The following is a 20711-nucleotide window of genomic DNA, read 5'->3' on the forward strand; positions in this document are numbered from 1 at the left end:
TGGGGACCTGCCCCTGCCTGTAAACAGCATCCAACACTCCATATTTACTCTAACCCAACACGTACTTCACTATCTACTCATCTACTAGTAGTATTAAGTTAGAATACTTTTTTACAAAGACATACTTGGAAAAAGACAAAGTGAATTTTAGTTTCAACTAAATTCTGCTTGCTTATCCTACAACTTTGTACACCTACTCAATTACTTCTTTGAATCTCTGTTTCATATGCTATTGAGAAAAACAGCAATTTGTTGCAAAAAAGGGGGAGGGATTCAGAGGTAACACTACTTCTGAATGTAGGGAAAGTATTTTTTATAGTCCTTGGTTTACTGTGGCAAACAATGAGATATGTGACAATATGGTAACATAGGCAAGAGTGTCACACCTTCTTTAAATGAGAAAAATAACTTACAGTATGTGGAGTAGTTGCAAGCTTTCACAAAACACCTGCCACATGTTGTGGTGTGGAATCAGAATTTACCTAAGTAAATAAAATTCTTCCTGATTTGTGAAATACCCCATCTATTTCTGATTCTGTTCCACAAGTCACACTATTGGTTCAAACTGACTCCTTCAGACTTGTTAAACAAGTTAGGTATTAATCACATGGGATTTTCTCCTTTGACTTCAGCTCTTTCGTAGGTCACACAGTATATATCACAGTCATTCATTGGAGTGGAAATCTCAGAGCAGTAGAAAGAAAGGACCTCTTCATTACACAGGATTAAAATGTATAGGTAAGTTCTGTTTTGGCTTCTGTAGTATTAGAAGTTTTACTATATACAAGAGCATGTGAAAAATATAGAGAAGCTTATAAATTTTAGCTGTGAAATTATGGAAACTTCATTAACACTCAGATATTTTTAGATAATATACTTGATATTGTTTTAATAAGGTTCTTGGCTTCTTGCCTGAATTTGTTGTGAAATGAAAAGAGATGGTTTGGCATTATGACAACGGATCTTTATATAAGGAAGTGTTTCTGTTTTCTCATGTTCAATTTTTCAAAAAGTGATGTGTGAAGAATATTAAAAAATGAAATTAGTTAAGAAATTCTTCTGCTGTTTTAAAATGTTTTGAGGATTCTGTATTTTTACTACTAGCTATTAAATATGCAATAAAACCTGAAGTTTTTTTTAATAAAGCAAAGATGTTCTTTGTCTACTTTTTATATACTCATGGTATTGTTATTTTCAGGTAAATCCTTGTTGATATTTAAGAAGAAAACAGTATTTGTCTAGTTTTGTTTTCAGTTAACATCTATTTATTTTCATACATTTCTACATTAAAAAAAAGTTGGAATACAGAGTCAGGTAATACAACCTCAAAATCATTATATATGATAATTTGATGTGTTAGTGTGTGTATCTATGAGTGTACATGTTGTTCCTTTTGTTTCTCCATGAAACAGAAAAACATGATACTGATATCTTTTTAAAAGGGGATAAGTAAAAGCATGGATAATGTGTTGTCTACAATAAGTGTAGTTGAGTTTATTTTAAATGTCGCAAACTTCAAAAAAATCAAAATTCAAATCATTTGCCTGACTTGTGATGGTGCAGTGGATAAAGCCTCGACCTGGAATTCTGAGGTCGCTGTTCGAAACCCTGGTTTCCCTAGTCAAGGCACATATGGGAATTGATGCTTCCTGCTCCTCCTCCCCTTTTCTCTCTCTCTCTCTCCACTCTAAAATGAATAAATAAAATCTTTTTAAAAATTCAAATCATTTTAATAATAAAATATATGTACAGGGTACTAAGAAGTACAATTTACCAGTCATAGGAGTCATGGGGATGTAAAGTATAGCATAGGAAATATAGTCAATATTGCAATAACTATTATGGTGCTGTCTGGGTATTAGCCTTATTGTGGTGATCACTTCTAACAATATATGTATAAATGTCTAATCACTATGTTGCACATCTGAAACTAATATAATATTGTATGTCAACTATAATTAAAAAACAAATTAAATATATATATGTAAAATAATGTGTATTTGAATATACATGTGAGTAAAAATGGGCCCTGGACAGTTGGTTCTGGATAGAGCATTTGTCCAGTGCATGGACATCTCAAGTTCAATTCCCAGCCAGGGCACACAAGAGAAGCAAGCATCTGCTTCTCTCCCCAACTCTCTTCCCCTTCTTTCCCTCTTCTCCTCCCAAAGCCAGTGACCCAACTGGTTCAACAGTCAACCCCAGGTGCTGAGGATAGCTCAGTTGATTTGAGCATCCACACCAGACGGGTTGCCGGGCACATCCCTGTCAGGGTATACGTGGGAGTCTGTCTCACTATCTCCCCTCCTCTCACTGAAAAAAAAAATAGTTAAAATGAGAAGCAGCCTGTTTTTAAAAACAAACAATAACTAACAGTTACCAATAACAAAGAATATATATCAATTATTATATATTCATGCAATGGATATAACAAAATTAATAAAGTAAATCAAAATTTATATACTGTACCTGTATTCATTTTTTGTGAAAAACAAATCACAAAATTGTTTTTAGCTATCAACTATCACTTTGGAAATCTAAACATGTGAAAAACTCTAATGAAGACTAGACTATAAACACCCATCATGTTTGTTGTGTTAAAGTGGTGAGCTTATGAATTACATTTTTTTCCAGTATTCACAAACTTTTTGGAACAATGTAATATAGTTTCTTGGTAATCATAATAAATACATTTTGAAATGTGTTTGCTAGTTTTTAATTTTGCAAAGGAATTTCTCTGATTTTTTAAAGATTAATCCTTTAAGCAGCTAAATATACATTAAAAGTTATCTAAAGGAAAAAGAAGACATGCAAACAATGTAAATAATTTTAAAAATGTATAATTTCAGAATTTCTTGAATCAATCTAATTTCTAAATTGATCCATCCTTATAGGAAATATGTACACAATCAGAACCAAACTTTTCAACTACAAAGAGCTCTTCTTTCAAATTTTTGTTTCTATGGATCACAATTTGAAATATTTTATCTCTTAAATAGGTTGTATCTAATAATAATCAACTTATTTTTTCTCTACATGAACCTAACTAATACAACTCTTAATTAATTTTGTTTATTGGTTGACTGGTTTTTATCAAAATAAAATAATTAGTTATATCAAAATGATGAAACTTTGAAAATAACTTACAGATCCCTATTCATCAATATGAGGTCCCATGATTGGGAAACAATTCCTTCTGTCAACATGAATAAAAAGCAGAATTTTCAGTGGGATGGGGAGAGCATATTCAAATGTCCAAGGGTGTTAAAGAAATGGACATATTTTTGTTCTGACAAACTTTTTTCTAAACCAGGACATCCGCATGTGTTTAATATTGCAAGGAATGAACTAAAACTGAAATGTTCCTTCTCCACTAGAATTTTCCCATCACCATAAAGACATGCAATTTAAAAAAGTGTCTCAAAGGCCACTATTTTCCAAGTCTTCCATATGCTCTGAGAGAGCAGGGTATTCAAATAGTGTATGAGAAGTAAAATAAAAACTAATAATATACTTTTAAGGGAATTCTAAATCATTATTAAGTAATTTTAAGGAAATTTCCTGGTAATTCTGAGATATTTTTGGTTGAGAATAGGCTCTCTAAGATAATTTAATAATTTTTATATATAAATTCCCAGACCTCTACCAGGTTGTCCTTTCTCAAAGGTTGCAAAGATGGCAGTTCTTTTTTTCACCTCTTGTTTTCCTTCTCTGAAAAATGAAATCAGTCCTACCACAGGGCTCAGAAACTTGGGCAGCTGTGTTATTGTGATATAATCATTATTCCTTTCAAATCCTTGGATATTCCAGTTGTCCTCAGGTCCACTAAGAGAGTGTCTCTATCCACTGAACTATATTAAAAATATGAGATGACATTCAAACAATTCAGTGAAGATTTAGAAGCTGGAATTCAGCATACAGTTTAAGGAAATTTTCAAGGTAAACGGACATAGCTCCGTTACATCAAGCTCGGGGACAGACAAGGCTTAGCAGGACTTCTCTTTTCATAATAAATCTTATTTCTATTTTCTTCTCTTTTGTCCGTGCTTGATATGATTAACTGACAGATACGCCAAAAACAATCAGTCAGGTGCCCTGCCCCTAACAGTCCAAAATAATATGAGACAAAAGAATAAGAGGGGGGACAGAGGGGAGTTTTACCTGTTAAAAATGCATTCTAAACTCTGCCTGTTGTTTCAATTTTGGTTTATGAATTGCTTTTTAACTTTTAAAAACTATGCTTAAAATTAAATTATTAGGCAAAGGATATATATATATATATATATATATCTTAATAGTAACTAGGCAAGTAAATTTAAATAGTGCATATAAAGTACAGGTTTTTTGCCCACAAAATCCTTGGGCAACGTACTAAAACAGTTGCCAAATTTGCCTGAATGTTTTACTAATGGTGGTATGGGGGAGTGGCAATGGAATTATAATACACAGGATGCTCAGCTACAATCAGTCACCTAGTATAACATATTTTCTAGCAAAGTCTCTCACATCCAGTACATGGTGGGCCAATCGCGGTGCTGTTTGGTTGCTCTGCTACCGCCCATCATGAAAGCTGTACCGCTCACTAGTGGGCGGGAGGGACCAGGTTGGCCAGCACTGCAAAAGTGGGCAGTTTTTATAAAAAGGTTCGCTATCATGGATCTAATTGATGTTTTTCTCTTTTTTGCTCTCTCTTTCTCTCTCCCTTTCTCGCTCTCTAAAAAAAAAAAATCAGCAAATTTAAATAAAAATTTTAAACTCTCCCTTGACCTGCATCTATTGCCTCATTCCTTCTTTCCTCCCCTTATTAGCAAAACTCCTCTAAAAGTTTCTCTAGACCCACTGCCTCCATTTCTATTTTCTTTTCCTATTTACTTCCATCAATTTAAAATTCTTCATTGTTAAATATATCACATCACATATAAAGACTAATTTCAAAAATAACCTAGCCTGACCAGGTGGTGGCGCAGTAGGTAGAGCGTCGGATTGGGATGTGGAGGACCCAGGTTCGAGACCCCAAAGTCACCAGTTCGAGTGTGGGCTCATCTGGTTTGAGCAAAGCTCACCAGCTTGGACCCTAGGTCTCTGGCTCGAGCAAGGGGTTACTCAGTCTGCTGTAGCCCCACGGTCAAGGCACATATGAGAAAGCAATCAATGAACAACTAAAGTGTCGCAATGAAAAACTAATGATTGATGCTTCTCATCTCTCTTCGTTCCTATCTATCCCTCTCTCTGACTCTCACTCTGTCTCTGTAAAATAAATAAATAAATAAACCTCTAAGTACCCAAAATTCATTAAGAAAAATAACATCACCAATACTTCAGAGGGTCCCTTCCCAATTATATCCTGTTCTCTAACTGTCTTCCCCCTACTTTGCCCAATGTAACTGTTATTTGCCATGGAATCCAAATATTCTTGATTATCTTTATAGTTTTACTACTCAAGGATAGATCTCCAAATAACATATCATTTAGTTTTACCTAAGTTTGAAATTCATATAAATGGGATCAAAATTATGTTGTATACGGAGTGTGCAGGCATGACTCAAAGATATTTTGGGTTTAGTTCCAGACCAACACAATCAAGCAAATATATCAAAGTTAGTTACACGAATTTTTAGGTTTTCCAGTACAGATGAGTTATGTTTATACTAGACTGTAATCTATCAAGTGTGCGATAGCATTGTGTCTAAAAAAATGTACATACCTTAATTAAAAAATACTTTAAAGCTAAAAAATACTAATAATCATCAGGACTTTCAGTGAGTCATAATCTTTTTGTTGGTGGAGGGTTTGCTTCGATGTTGACAACTGCTGACAGCACAGGGTGGTGGTCGTTGAAGGGTGGACAGCTGCAGCAATTTCTTAAAATAAGACAACAGTGCATTTTGCTGTGTCAATGGACTCTTCCTTTAAGGAATGATTTTTCTATGGCATGCAATACTGTTTGATAGCATTTTATTCACAGTAAAAGTTCTTTCACACTTGAAATCAGTCCTCTCAAACCCTGCCACTACTTTATCAACTAAGTTTATATAATATTTTAAATTCTTTGCTGTCATTTCAATAATTTTCATAGCACCTTCACAAGACTTAGTTCCATCTCAAGAAACCACTTTCTTTGCTCATGTGTAAAAAGCAACTCTTGCCCTGGCCGGTTGGCTCAGTGGTAGAGCGTCGGCCTAGCGTGTGGAGGACCTGGGTTCGATTCCCGGCCAGGGCACACAGGAGAAGCGCCCATTTGCTTCTCCACCCCTCCGCCGCGCTTTCCTCTCTGTCTCTCTCTCCCCCTCCTGCAGCCAGGGCTCCATTGGAGCGGGGATGGCCCGGGCGCTGGGGATGGCTCTGTGGCCTCTGCCTCAGGTGCTGGAGTGGTTCTGGGACCCCCCGGAGGGGCAGAGCATCGCCCCTTGGTGGGCAGAGCCTCGCCCCTGGTGGACGTGCTGGGTGGATCCCGGTCGGGCGCATGCGGGAGTCTGTCTGTCTCTCCCTGTTTCCAGCTTCAGAAAAATTAAAAAAAAAAAAAAAAGAAAGTCAACCTGTTATTCGAAGCTTTGAAGGCAGGCATGAAATACAGGAATGCAGTATCTCACAGAGATATTTCTATAAAAATGGAATACATTGAGTAAACATGCACTTGTTCAAGAGACAGAAAGTAATCCCTTACATGTTGTTTATACTCACGTTAGAAGCCATGGTAATGTTCACAGAGTAGACATTGGCCTCACTCCAATCATCTAACCCATTCTCTCATTTACAGACTCACTTTAACAGCAGATCATTAAAATCTTCCAGAGCAGTAGAGAACTAATTTTAATCAGTCCTTGCCCTCAATTATTTGATTGACCAAGCACTGACATAGGGTCCTGTGCCAAACATTATTATAGTTTTTTTTGTTTGTTTGTTTGTTTTGTATTTTTCTGAAGCTGGAAACGGGGAGAGACAGTCAGACAGACTCCCGCATGCGCCCGACCGGGATCCACCTGGCATGCCCACCAGGGGGCATCGCTCTGTTGCGACCAGAGCCACTCTAGCGCCTGAGGCAGAGGCCAAGGAGCCATCCCCAGAGCCCGGGCCATCTTTGCTCCAATGGAGCCTCGGCTGTGGGAGGGGAATAGAGAGACAGAGAGGAAGGAGAGGGGGAGGGGTGGAGAAGCAGATGGGCGCTTCTCCTGTGTGCCCTGGCCGGGAATCAAACCCGGGACTTCTGCAGCCAGGCCGACGCTCTACCACTGAGCCAACCGGCCAGGGCCATTATAGTTTTATTAATAAAATTTTAACTCATTTATCCTCAAAACAACTGGCAAGTAGGTACTATTGTTACTTCCATTTTGCAGATAAGAAGATTGGTAAATTAGGCAACTTCTCAGTTTCCCCTAGCAGATAAATGGCAGATGTGGAATTTTAACCCAGTTATCTAGCTTCAGAGTCTGTGCTGTCAACTGCTGTGTCTCTCACGGAGTTTACAGTCTATGGCAGAGAGGAGGGGTGTGGGATGGTGAGACAGGTAAGGAATGTGTAAGCAAACAGATGCTCTTAAATAATAACATGTTTGCAAAAATTGACAGTGTGTAATGGAGGTGAGAGAATTTACCTAACAGAGTGATCATGGAAATGAGAAGGAGCCATCCTTTGAAAGGGGGAGGAGGAAAGAATAGTGTGAAGGTAAAATGTAAATTCACTGATTCTTTGTTTAATGATCACGTAGAAAACAAAAGTCCAGAGAAGTAATTGCCTCATGTCAAACAGCTTTTCTGATCACTTCAACAATTTTACCCCCACTATACTTACTGCTTCCGAAGATAAAAGATATAGCTATAGCATTTTTCTGAGCTCTGAGGAATACATACTACTGTATAGGACTCAAAAAATAAGTATCAGAGATCAGGGAACTCTGCTCATTCCATTATGACACAGAACTATCCTGGAAAAATAATGCTGAGAATCTCAAATCTTTCCTCAGCTTCTGTAGGCAATCTCGGCAAGAAGCCAGTAGGATTAAATTCAGAAGGCGTTGAGTACAATATGTTGTTTTAAAAACATATATTGTTGCAACTAATTATTATTCAAGAGCATTTTAAACAACAAACCTTGAGTTTGGTCCATGATTCATTAAAAACCACTGTTTTTCCCTCCATGAGAACTATTATTTACTGAAGATAGTTAAATAGAATTAACCACAACGAATACTTACAGGATTCTGAATTCAGTCTCCATTTCTCTTGTTGCACTGAGAGAATTGTTCCAGAAAATTTCTGGGTTCTCTGTTCTAGCATGCCTGCTAGCTTCTGCCATCCAGTTTGTGCTAAATGCCTTTCTTGCTTCAGATCCTCTACTAATAGATTTTTACTTATTTAAATTGTGCATTTAATTATATAAAAAATTTTCTTTGTTTTACCCCATCATTTAAAATGCCTTCTTTCCTGCTTCCCTGCTTCCCTACTTAAGTAAACAATGTTAAAAAACCTGTTATAGGCCCTGGCCGGTTGGCTCAGTGGTAGAGCGTCGGCCTGGCATGCAGGAGTCCCAGGTTTGATTCCCGGCCAGAGCACACAGGAGAAGCACCCATCTGCTTCTCCATCCTTCCCCCCTCTCCTTCCTCTCTGTCTCTCTCTTCCCCTCCCGCAGCCAAGGCTCCATTAGAGCAAAGTTGGCCCGGGTGCTGAGGATGGCTCTATGGCCTCTGCCTCAGGCACTAGAATGGCTCTGGTTGCAACAGAGCATCGCCCCCTGGTGGGCATGCCGGGTGGATCCTGGTGGGATGCATGCAGGGGTCTGTCTGACTGTCTCCCCATTTCAAACTTCAGAAAATAAAATAAAATAAAAAATAAAATAAACCTGTTATATATCCTTTCATACAAATTAAACAGGATTGTTTATTTGGTATTTGGTTATATATATATATATATATATATATATATATATATATATATATATGACCAATTATATATATATATAATTCTTTGGTTATAATCTTTTTATATTTGGGTCTATATGTCACAGTCAAATCAAATATTGGAGGATAGCCTGACCTGTGATGGCGCAGTGGATAAAGTGTCGACCTGGAAATGCTGAGGTCGCCGGTTCGAAACCCTGGGCTTGCCTGGTCAAGGCACACATGGGAGTTGATGCTTCCAGCTCCTCCCCCCTTCTCTCTCTCTCTCTCTGTCTCCCCCTCTCCTCTCTAAAATGAATAAATAAATAAATAATAAATAAAAATATTAGAGGATAAACACATTTGAGAAAAAAAATGCTGCCTGCACTTCTCTGGAGTGTGATGAACTAAATTGCTTGCCTCATTGGGGCACCCTTTGTAGAAACAATGAAATACCCTGACACTTGCAATTTAGTATTATAAATCAGGTCACGTTGGCTGGGAGTAAGAGCACCTAAATCCTTTACTCATTTAGTTTCTGTAGAATGCAAACAGGTATCTAGCTCTGTATTAGGGTCAGTATATTTGACAAAGCAGTAAGTTAAGATTTCATAATCTTATAGTAGACAAGGATTATTAATGTACTTGGGTATTACAAACAGAGAAGAAAGTCTTAAACCTTCAGTAAAATCATTCTTGTTCTGGAGCTACTCTAACTGCATTCAAAATGCTGTTCCTCATAGTATAGTCCTTGGAACAATGGCATCTTCTGGGAGCTTATTGGAAATGCAAATCACAGGCCCAACTCCAGATTAATTAAGTTAAAGTTTTCATTTTAATACACAATTCATTTATACATTAAATTTTAAGACATAGTAAACTAAACAATTACAATTAAACAGGTAAAGGTAGTCTATCTCAGGTGTCCAAAACGGGAAGACAGGTACAGCAAAAGGTGTTCCCTTTATGTATTTAAATATGAATACAATAAATTTGGTTTGCAATAGAGTTCTCCTTCCTCTCCAACAGAAACACTTAATGCTTTGGGCAAGTTACACTCACAGAGAAGCATTTCTTACCTGAGTAAGCTGGAACACTGTGCTCCTCAAAATGGCAAAGTGTTTCAGAAATAAATGTTTCTGTGCTCAGATCAGTTTGGGAGACACTGCCGTCTCTTCAGTTTATGCTGCCTAAGGAAGGAAAGAACAGGAAAATTGGGAAATGTGCAAAAAATGACTTTTTGTCATTTGGCAGCTTAAATTGAAATATGTTTTTCTCTAGTACTTTTCAGCCTTTATTTCCCACCTTGATACATTACAGGTGATAATAATATGTGTGACCTACCCCGGTGGATCTGACCAGGCTTATAAACCATTCCAAATGCCCTACTTGTAACTCTGCCCCCCAAAAATAAGAAAATGAGAATGGGAGAAATGTTATATTAGAATTATCTGCTCTAGATCATGTAAGAAGTGAATCATTTCAAAACTGATGTTTTAACAATTATTTTGTAACCAATTGCTTGCCATCAATAATAACACACCACTGTATTTCAATACCTGACTGGGAATTATTTTCTAGGAAATGGCATTAAAACTTGAACTGAATAGGTTGTTGAGCCCTTTTCGGTATTTGTGAGTTTAAGCCCACCATCATTGTCAATTATTCACTGAAAGCTTGGTTATTTTGTCACTACAGAGAGTTAACAGTTATTAAAAGATAAAATTAATTTTAGGATCTTAATTGAGATGTAATTACATACTAAAAAGTTTACGTTTAATAGTATGATTCAGTACTCTCTCAGACATTTATAGAGTTGCCAACCAGCACCAAAATCCAATTTCAAAAATTTGCAACATCAGAGAAAGGAACAGATAGAGAAAGACAGGTAGGAAGGGAGAGAGATGAAAAGCATCAATTCTTTATTGTGGCATCTTAGTTGTTCATTGATTGCTTTCTCATATGTGCCTTGACCGAGGGACCTATAGCTGAGCCAATGACCCCTTGCCCAAGCCAGTGATCTTGTGCTCAAGCCAGCAACCTTGGGCTTCAAACCAGTGACCTTTGGGCTCAAGCCAGAAACCATGGGGTCATATCTATAATTCCATGCTCAAGCCAGCCACCTCGCGCTCAAGCTGGGGAATTTGGGGTTTTGAACCTAGATCCTCTGCATCCTGGTCTGACACTCTATCCACTGCGCCAGGCTGTACAAATATTTTTTAACTTTCCATCTCTTAACATCAACAATAACGTAGTAAGTATGATAAAAATTAATAACAGTGACACGATAATTCACAAAATATCTCCTCCCATTTGATGTGGATATTTGCAGTTCAACTTTGACAGACATGGATTTGAATTCCAGCTCTGTCACTTCCTAGCTGAATAACTAAGCCTCCATGTCATCATCTGTAAAGCAAGGTTACTTATAAGGATTAAGTTAAATGATGTATAAAAACTCAAGAGTCTCAAATACAGGGTAAGCACTTAATAGATTATTCTATCTGTATTTTTCTGTCAATATTCAAAACAAGAATGCATGGCATACAATCATATATAAAGTCCTTCCAAACTATAGTGCAATTATTTTTACATTCCTCTCTGCAGTCTCATTCATCAGTTTCTCCATAAACAAGTTCTGATGTGGACTCTGTAATGGGTATTGTGCTAGGGATGGAGCATCCCCTGACAGACAAGCTATATCTCTCTACATTTCACGAGTTACAACCTAAGTGTAGGTGCAGGCAATTCAATCATTGCTCACCACATGAAGGGATAAGGATTAGAACAGAGAACTTCATTGGGTATTGTGAGATCAGATGAGGGGCAGCAAGAGCACAAGAAGGTAACTACCTCGTGGGAGAAGAAAGATTCTTGAATTATCTTAAGAACAAAATGGGAATTAGCCAGGTTCGGGCTGGGGATTAGGGGGGAGGTAAGGATGTGGCAGAAGATAAAGTTGCAGAGGTGACTGTGATGGGCATTACATGCCACATGGAAGGTTTAAATGCCATTCTGAGGATCTTGAAAAACTATAGATAAATTTCAAATAAGGCAGGGGATGGGGAGAGTGTCAGAACATAAGATTTAAATTTAAAAAAATCTTTTGAGGGATTTCATTTTTTAAATTTATTGATTGATAGATTTTAGAGAGAGAGGAAAGAAAAGAGAGAAATACAAGAACATTATTCTGTTTATGTATGTGCCCTGAACAGGGATTGAACAGGCAAACACTGGGCTGCAGCCGACACTCTTACCAACTAAGCTGTTCAGCCAGGGCATTGAAGGGTTTTAAAGGATTGATTGGAATGAAACAAAAATCTTAGATTTGGTCTAAATTTTTCTTTTACCTACATCTCATAAGTGAATCATTAACAAATCCTCTAAGGTCAAGGTCTAAATTTAAAATATATCCAGACTCTGGCCACTTATCATCTCTAATGATACCACCATTGTCTAAACCAGTGGTAGTCAACCTAGTCCCTACCGCCCATTAGTGGGTGTTCCAGCTTTCATGGTGGGTGGTAGCGGAGCAACCAAAGTATAAATAAAAAGATTTAACTATAGTAAGTTGTTTTATAAAGATTTATTCTGCCAAACTTAGCAAAATTCTGACATAAAGTACTTGGAAAGTAATTATTATTATATGCTTTAACTTGCTGTAACTCTACTTTATAAATTTTATAAAGTAAAGTTACTTCCTTACTTTATAAATCACCATTACTGTGGAACCAGTGGGTGGTTAGAAAATTTTACTACTAACAGAGATACAAAAGTGGGCGGTAGGTATAAAAAGGTTGACTACCCCTGGTCTAAACCTCCATCATCTCTACCTCGATTACTAAATGATTTTCTAAATCATCTCCCACTCATCCTCAGCCCACTAGTCCCCTGCATCTCCCAGAATGATCCTATTAAAGAAATAGATCTGATGTCTCTTTTGCCCAAAACCCTCAGAGACTTGGTCTTTTTCAAAATAAAGACCAAAGCCCTTACACACAAAATCCTAAATGATCTTCCCTCACCCATTGACACCCTACTCCTATTGGTTGTAACTATGTGTCAGTGGCAAAATGAATAAGTATGCTTACATAAATCTGATATAGTAATGTCAGGTGTACTTTCAAATTAAAAATTAAATCAACAATTTTCTATTGCACACTTACTTTGTGTAAGACAAATCTTAACACTTAATGGATATTGATCCCCATTGTTTCCCCAAAATGAGAGCAAGAGGAACAGTAGTCCCAATGCTTTTCCATCTCAGGTAGTGTGAGGGAGTACATGTCCTGTGGTTTAAACCAACCTGGTTTCCATTTCCAGCCCTGTCATTCTTCAATAATTAGGAGCTATTTACAATCTAAGCCTCAGTTTTACTATCTTCAAAAGAGAGATCCTAATACCTACTTTACAAGACCATCATGAAAACTGGCAATATACCTGTACAATTCTCAACACTTAAGCTCTCATAGTAAAAGTATAGAATAAGTTTTTCAATATTCATGCAACTTTTCCAAGTCAATGAAAGAGAGAGGAGAGCTGGTTAAACATGTCACAACTGATTATTTTTTTGCCATTTAAATGTAAGCTCTAAACGGCAAATTTTTTTCTTGCACAGACTTTCATTGCATTGGGAGTCAAAATTCAGACAGTGTTTGGAAATATATTTTCTCTAATAGTTTACAAAGAAAATATTGTCCACACTGAATTTGTGTTGGCGTAAGCTTTCTAATCAGCCACATACAAAGGTCCAAGGACAAGTTGCACTAAAAAAAAAGAGCAGACATTTCTTCAGCTGTTTCTATAGGGTGGAACAATTCATTATTTATGCAATTAACTATGGCTTGTGAGATTAAGGTAATTTGGGCTCCACACCCTTTGTTTACTGAGTCATATGTCTCATGATGATTTTTAGTCACTGAGTTTAAGATGTGTTCAATGAATTGAAGCAAAATTGGCTCTAAAGTCATTCTCATGGGAGGTTTATCCAAGCTAAACTCTATGATGACTCTAGCCTTTGGTTTTTGTTTTCTGGACTTTAGACCTCCAACTTAATCTTTGTTTTTCAGTACTTCTCTCTCCACATTCACAAATCCTGACATAACAGTTCACCTTTGGATATATAGTCAATCTCTGCATGAGGAGGAGGCTCAATCAATTTGAACTTATTTGAGTTTTTGGGTTTAGACTTGCTTCCAACTTTGTCTCTTTTTAGCTCTCCCACTGCTGGGCAGCCACTAACATTCACTGAATTCACAAATGCCAAACATCATGCATTGGTGATCACATGTCATTGTCACAACCACCTCGTAAACAACCATTTGTTTAACCAAATGGATAAACAGGATCAAAAGCCAACAACTGTCAAAGTGCCAATTTTCTTCAGCTTGAAAATTACACTAGTTCCTAAACATTGGACTCTGGATGTCAGTGTCAGCAAACATCAGTTTTCACTGGTATACAAAACGAACAAATATGAGCAGTGGAGTATAGAGACATCATAAAGCTAAAGCTAAATTACTTATCATCTTTTTTTAGTATTCTGATCCTATGTCCTTCCCACTTTTACGTATTTTAAGGCCCTTTTATCGAATGATAATGTTTGAACATAGTCAATTTTTAATGTGCCTTTTCAACAATTTTTAATGTGCCTTTTATCCATTTTGAGTTTATTTTTGTGAATGGTATAAGTTGGTGGTCTAGTTTCATTTTTTTGCAGGTAGCTGTTCAATTTTCCCAACACCATTTGTTAAAGAGACTGTCTTTACTCCATTGTATGCTTTTACCTCCTTTGTCAAGTATTATTCTCTGCTTTGCTATAAAACAGTTCTTTCAGGACTGATAAAGTTGGCAATTCTATGTCTACCTTCAATAGTCATCTCACATGTCACTGGTCCCAGAGCCACAACATACAATGTGCAGGGAGTACATTGCAAAATACCAGGGAGTACCTTCAGTAAGTCACAGAGTCAGAAACATAAGCATGAATGCCATCTTTCCTCTCAAGGTGCTCACAGCCTAGTAGATAACCTATCTGATATATATGATTTTTAGCACCTAACAGAACCTTGTTGATCTTTCAAACAGCCTTGAGAGGCCAGTAAATTATTCCCATTTCATAGATGAAGAAAGTCTCAGATAAATGACAATATAACCACAAATCAAACAAGAGATAAAACAGGAAATCACACTCAGATCTTCTGACAACCTCCCAAGTATGTGTCTGTAGTGTGAGGGAGGCAGTGCAATATCCAGTGCCTGGACTGTATGCTTAACATAATACCAGATACTGTATTATTACAAATCTATTGGCTTACACTGCAGTTGACAAATTCATGATTAAAACATGATAAATCACGCAAATCCTCTGCTGCTGATGCAGTGCTGATTCATTTCAGAAGCTTGGTACTCTCCTGGATCTCAGCTCTCAGCCTCTGGCCACATCCTTATTTTTATAATACAGATAACATTACAGTGAAAAACGCTACTGCTCTGACTCCCTCTACCGCATTCCCCATTCAGAATGAGCTCTTTTCTGTACAACCCTAAGGGTAATGCCCAGGTGAAGGGTCTTACTACAGTAAGCGTTCAACATAGGGTCCCGAAAGAACTGTTTTATAGCAAAGCAAAGAATAATTAGTTATTATTCTTGAGAATTTTGTCAACTGGGAGAAGTAAAATCAATTGCAAATTATAGGTCAGATTTCCTTATTCTCCTATCAAATTATCTAAACATCAACCAAATGATGAAAAACTTTTGAAAGAAAATGGATTACGGAGAATGTTGTCCAGGTCAGGTTTATTTCCAGGACTAAATTCTGATCAAGAATCATTTGGTTTCCCATAAATAGAACCATGTGCAAGCTCAGAGACTTGGGAAGGCAGAGAATGATCATGAGCCCTGAAATAATGGCTCTCTGAGTGAAATGAGTAACCTTTGATGTTTTTCTTTTTTTCAAAGGCCAACACGGGTGCCAACAAACTCAAGATTCCTGAATCCATATGTAGTGTGTTTTATTGTTGTCACAGTGGTGGTAATCATGGCAGTGATAATAGCTCTACTGATCCACTTTTTAGCTTTTGGTAAGTAGCAGAAGATTACCAGTGCTATTGTTCAGTCTAAATAACGACATATACTTTCAGATTATAAATTTGGCATTCCTTGAAATCTTATCATTTACAACAAAATGGAGGGACCTAGAGGGTATTATGCTAAGTAAAACAAGTTAGATAAATATCATATGATTTTACTTATATATGGAATCTAAAGAACAAAATAAATGAATAAACAAAACAGAGATAGACTTGTAGATACAGAGAACAAACTGATGGTTGCTAGATGGGATGGGGGTTTGAAAGCTGGGAATAAAATGGTGAAGAAATTAAGAAGTACAAATTGGTAGTTATCACATAGTCATAGGAATGTACAGTTCAGCATAAGAAATGTAGTCAATATATTTTGTAATAACTGTGTGGTGCCAGGTAGGTATTTGAATTATTGGGGGATCACTGTGTAAATTATATAAATGTCTAACCATTATGTTATATACCTGAAATTAATATTTTTTAAAAGTCTGGCATTCTTTAATTAACATTTTTTCTTAATATAAAATAATAATCTCTTTTATATATTCTCAAATATATGTTTATTTCTACATTTTTTATATATTTTTTTCTCATCTATCTTTTGGCCTTTTCTTAGTATAGTAAACATTATTAACCAGGCAAGAAGTATTCTAGCCAAAGAAGATATCTTGATACTTTCTAATACTAGATTCACCTATTTGGTTTTTTTATTAATGCCATAATTTTCCTTTTTATTTTATAACTTGATAAAACTGTAAAAATAAAATATGATAAAGAATCTTCATTTCAGTCCTAAAATCTGGATATAACTAAGTACTTGTTAATTCATATTCTGTCTCCTGAAAACACAGTTTTAGTAGCAGAACAGTTTTGATAGAGAATAAATTTGCAATTAAGTAAAAGAAAGTGATAAAAACAAACTTAAAAAAATTCTGTTCTTTCATTATTTGTTTCCCTTACTTCATTTAATTTTTTCATTATTATATCACAAATATATAGAAATCATGGACAAAAAACAAGTAACATAAAGAATACATATACCCTGCTCATTCATAAAAACCTTTTCTTTATATTTTAGTGAATATTCTTTTGGATGTTTTAATGTAGATAAACAAAACAGTCAAATTTCACAAGGTAATATATGTTGTAATCTGCTTTTTTTTGCTTAAAAATACACTTTGAGGTTATTTTTTAATTTCAGCTATAATTCTATTAAATCCTTTAAAATATGTATGACTGTAAAGAGTGAGAGAGAACATAATTTATTGTATGTGCTATTACAAATGAGCAAAAATGCTTAATTATGCAAAGATTGAAAAAATACCAATTTTGCAATATAATTACCAATATTACAAAAAACCAAGTAAGTAAGAGTATGCTTTTCTGCCAACCTAATTATAAAGTTGTGGCTAACTTTTGTTTTTAGATACATTTTGCTATCAAATGACCTGGGATCAAATATGTGTAAGGTGAATTATGGAGATAGGCAAAAGAAATATCAAGTGTCAGAATAAATTAATGTACTTTCTCTCTTTATGGCACCATATTGTCACACTTACACATAAACAGGGGAGTTTGGGTAATTTCTCTTCCAAGTGTATTCCAGTGACCACATATGGCCCTATAAAGACTTGTTCTTGTGTCACAAAGGCCTACACTACCCTTCCCCCGGGATCTACAACTCTTTCCTACCATTGAGTTATTTCTCTGCATAAATTATATATATAGATGATTGTAAAACCAGTAGCCACGGCCATCATCAGAGCCACCTGGCCCATACAGGTTTGCATTTGATTTGGACAGACAGTAATGAAACAACGAAATCAAGAAGTGGTGGGTCATTAGCTTTAATCCTAGCTTGCACTCGGCAGGTGAGAAATACACACAGTGGGGAAACACTTCCCTTTCTTTCAGGGCTCCAAAGCCACTGACTTATCCGAGTTTCCTAAATTCAAAGATTTCTACCTCACCAGCCTTATTCACCTCTGTTCCCCATCTCCTTCTCTCTGCACAAACTGGCTTCTCCCTCAGCACTCCGCCATCTTGGCTGCCTCTCCTTTCCTCCATGTGGCCTTTTCTGCTCTCCTCCAGCATGGGCTCCTCTACCCCATTTTATAGTGTAGAAATCAAAACCTTTAATCCAATATACAAACAAGGAAGTCTCTGATACAAAGTCACTTAGGGTGGGAAAGGCTTAGTTTTAAAACTAAGTCTTAGGGCCTGACCAGGTTGTGGCGCAGTGGATAGAGTGTCAGACTGGGATGCAGAGGACTCAGGTTTGAGACCACGAGGTCGCCAGCTTGAGCACAGGCTCATCTGGCTTGAAAAAAAGCTCACCAGCTTGGAACCAAGGTCGCTGGCTCGAGCAAGGGGTTACTCTGTCTGCTGAAGGCCCATGGTCAAGGCACATATGAGAAAGCAATCAATGGACAACTAAGGAGTCGCAATGAAAAACTGATGATTAATGCTTCTCATCTCTCTTTGTTCCTGGCTGTCTGTCCCTATCTATCCCTTTCTCTGACTCTCTTCCCGTCCCTGTAAAAAAAAAAAAAAAAAACCACACATATACAAAAAACTAAGCCTTAAGCTATAACGACCCTGCCTGCTTACAGCCTGTCCCCTACACCCAATGCAAACTATAAGCCAGCAAACATATATATCATATTTACAAACTTATTTGACTAACAATGATTAAAAGGAAGGAGGAATTTTTTTCCTGAGGCAGCTTAGGACATGTTCATGTTCATAATGTTTCTAAGATGTGTATAGTAAGTTTTAGTGATTTTTATTTCCTTCAGACATCTGAATAATGTCCTCTGGAAGATGCTTTTTGATGGAAATAATTTATATTAGACAATCAGATTAGATATCTTTTCAGAAGACTTATTTTCTAGCTTAGTCCAAAAAATTAATGGCAAGTCACTAATTCCTCTAAAAAATATTATATAAAAATTTTTAAATGATTCACAGTTACTTTTAAATAAATAAATAATAATATATAATAAAAATGCATTAATATTATTGAATAAATTTGTAATTACAGATCTTCTGAAAATATAATTAGAATAAAAATTATATTTCTGAATAGTTTAATTTCTCAAATAATATTGTTCTAATTTTCATACATTTTTCACAGTCCCATCTTTGCCAATCTTTTTTAAAACTGAAATAAAAATAATTTTATTTTAGATATATGTTGTTGGGCAGATAAAGTTATTTTTTCTCCCCCTTATTGTTAAAGATGGCCACTGCTCTCACCTGATGATGTTCTCATGTGATACAGCTAGTTGCCCTTCTTGCTTGGGATGGGCATGGTTATGCTAACATATGTTGAGGGAGGGTTTTCTTGCCAAAAGCTTTTAAAAAGTGGAGCTAGGAGGCCATTTGGGAGGGGAGTGTCCACGTTCTTGTAGAGAGGAGAAACCCATATGGTAGCAGGGCAGGGAAGCCATGTGGAGGAGGCAGTCAAAATGGTGGAATGGGGAAGGAGAAGCCATTTCCTGGAGGAGAAGGAGATGGGGAACAGAGGTGAATAAGACTGGTGAGGTGGAAGCCTTTGATTCTAGGAAAACTTGGATGAGCCAGTAGCTTTGTGAGCACTGAATGAGTGGGTTTTAGAGCCCAGTGTGTTTGTTTTTACTCACTTGCTGAGTGCGAATCTGGAATAAAGGAAAATGGACCACCAGTTTTTAGCTCTGTTGATTTCTTACCATCTGTCTGAATCAAATGTGAACCTGCGTTGGCCAGGCGGCTGTGATGGTGAGGATATTGGCCATACACATGTATATTGAGTTGAGTATTTTTTATTTTAAAGGAAGCAAAAAGTTTTTAATCATGTAATACAGCCTCTCATAATCCTGAATAAACTAAAGATTAAAGTACTTAGTAATGTGATTCCACTTTTTCTTTGTTTTACAGATAAAAAATTTTACTTTTACCGTAGCAGCTTTCAAATCTTAAATGTTAGATATACTGATGACTTAAATTCACCAACTTCACAGAATTCTAGGAATTTGAGTGGAAGAATTGAATCTGTGGTAAGTTCATATTTGTCTTTTTCTTTATTTCATCATAAACCTATTATTTTATGATACATTTGCAATTGCTAGATGCTCTGCATATTTTCCTACCTTGAATGGTGAAAGATGTGTTTCTTTGTACTTTTTCCAGGTAAATCTGCTAGTATACTGGTTCTTACCCGCGTTTTCTTAAGTCCTGAGTGTAAAGTGTTAAAAGGGCCATGACTAAATGCATGTTTTACATTATAATGACTTCAAAGAGTGGAGGCCAATTGTTTGTGAAAGATGAGCATTTCATATGCTCTCCTTGAAACTGCCTTTTAAATCCTCTTTATTTTGCCTTAGTTTCCACCCCCCTATCCAATTAAACAGCAGGTAGTGGGTGATAAAAGACATTTTTGCATATGGATAATAACATAGTTTGCTCAACATCACACTTCGTTCAATGATAGACATAGAAACTGTGCAAGGTAAGCTTGGACTTTCACTTACAAAGGCCCACAGTCTGGCCACCAGAAAACCTCACATGTGGACCCTTAACATTTATCAACACAGACCAGGGTTTGGCCTTCAGCTTGCAGAGTCAGAGTTGAACAGTTTCCAAGTTGCTTACTTATCCTTACCTTTCTTAAGAGTCCTAAGAACAGGCCCTGGCTGGTTAGCTTAGTGGTAGAGCATCTGCCTCTCTTGTGGATGTCCTGGGTTCAATTTCCTATCAGGGCACACAGTAGAAG

The 20711-nt window shown here is 36.6% G+C and overlaps 1 protein-coding gene across 1 annotated transcript in view; it reads left to right on the forward strand.

Annotated features, from left to right (window-relative positions):
- The first annotated feature begins 631 nt into the window (after positions 1-631).
- The window catches only part of TMPRSS11D (transmembrane serine protease 11D), a 56504-nt gene continuing 36424 nt past the window's right edge, over positions 632-20711 (forward strand). Inside the window, exons 1-3 of the mRNA XM_066279730.1 lie at positions 632-738; positions 15834-15955; positions 19877-19995. Of these exons, the coding sequence (XP_066135827.1) occupies positions 731-738; positions 15834-15955; positions 19877-19995 (249 nt within the window). The 5' untranslated portion in view covers positions 632-730. The remainder of the gene's footprint in view (positions 739-15833; positions 15956-19876; positions 19996-20711) is intronic.

Source organism: Saccopteryx bilineata, chromosome 5, assembly GCF_036850765.1.
Source record: "Saccopteryx bilineata isolate mSacBil1 chromosome 5, mSacBil1_pri_phased_curated, whole genome shotgun sequence".
NCBI lineage: Eukaryota > Metazoa > Chordata > Mammalia > Chiroptera > Emballonuridae > Saccopteryx > Saccopteryx bilineata.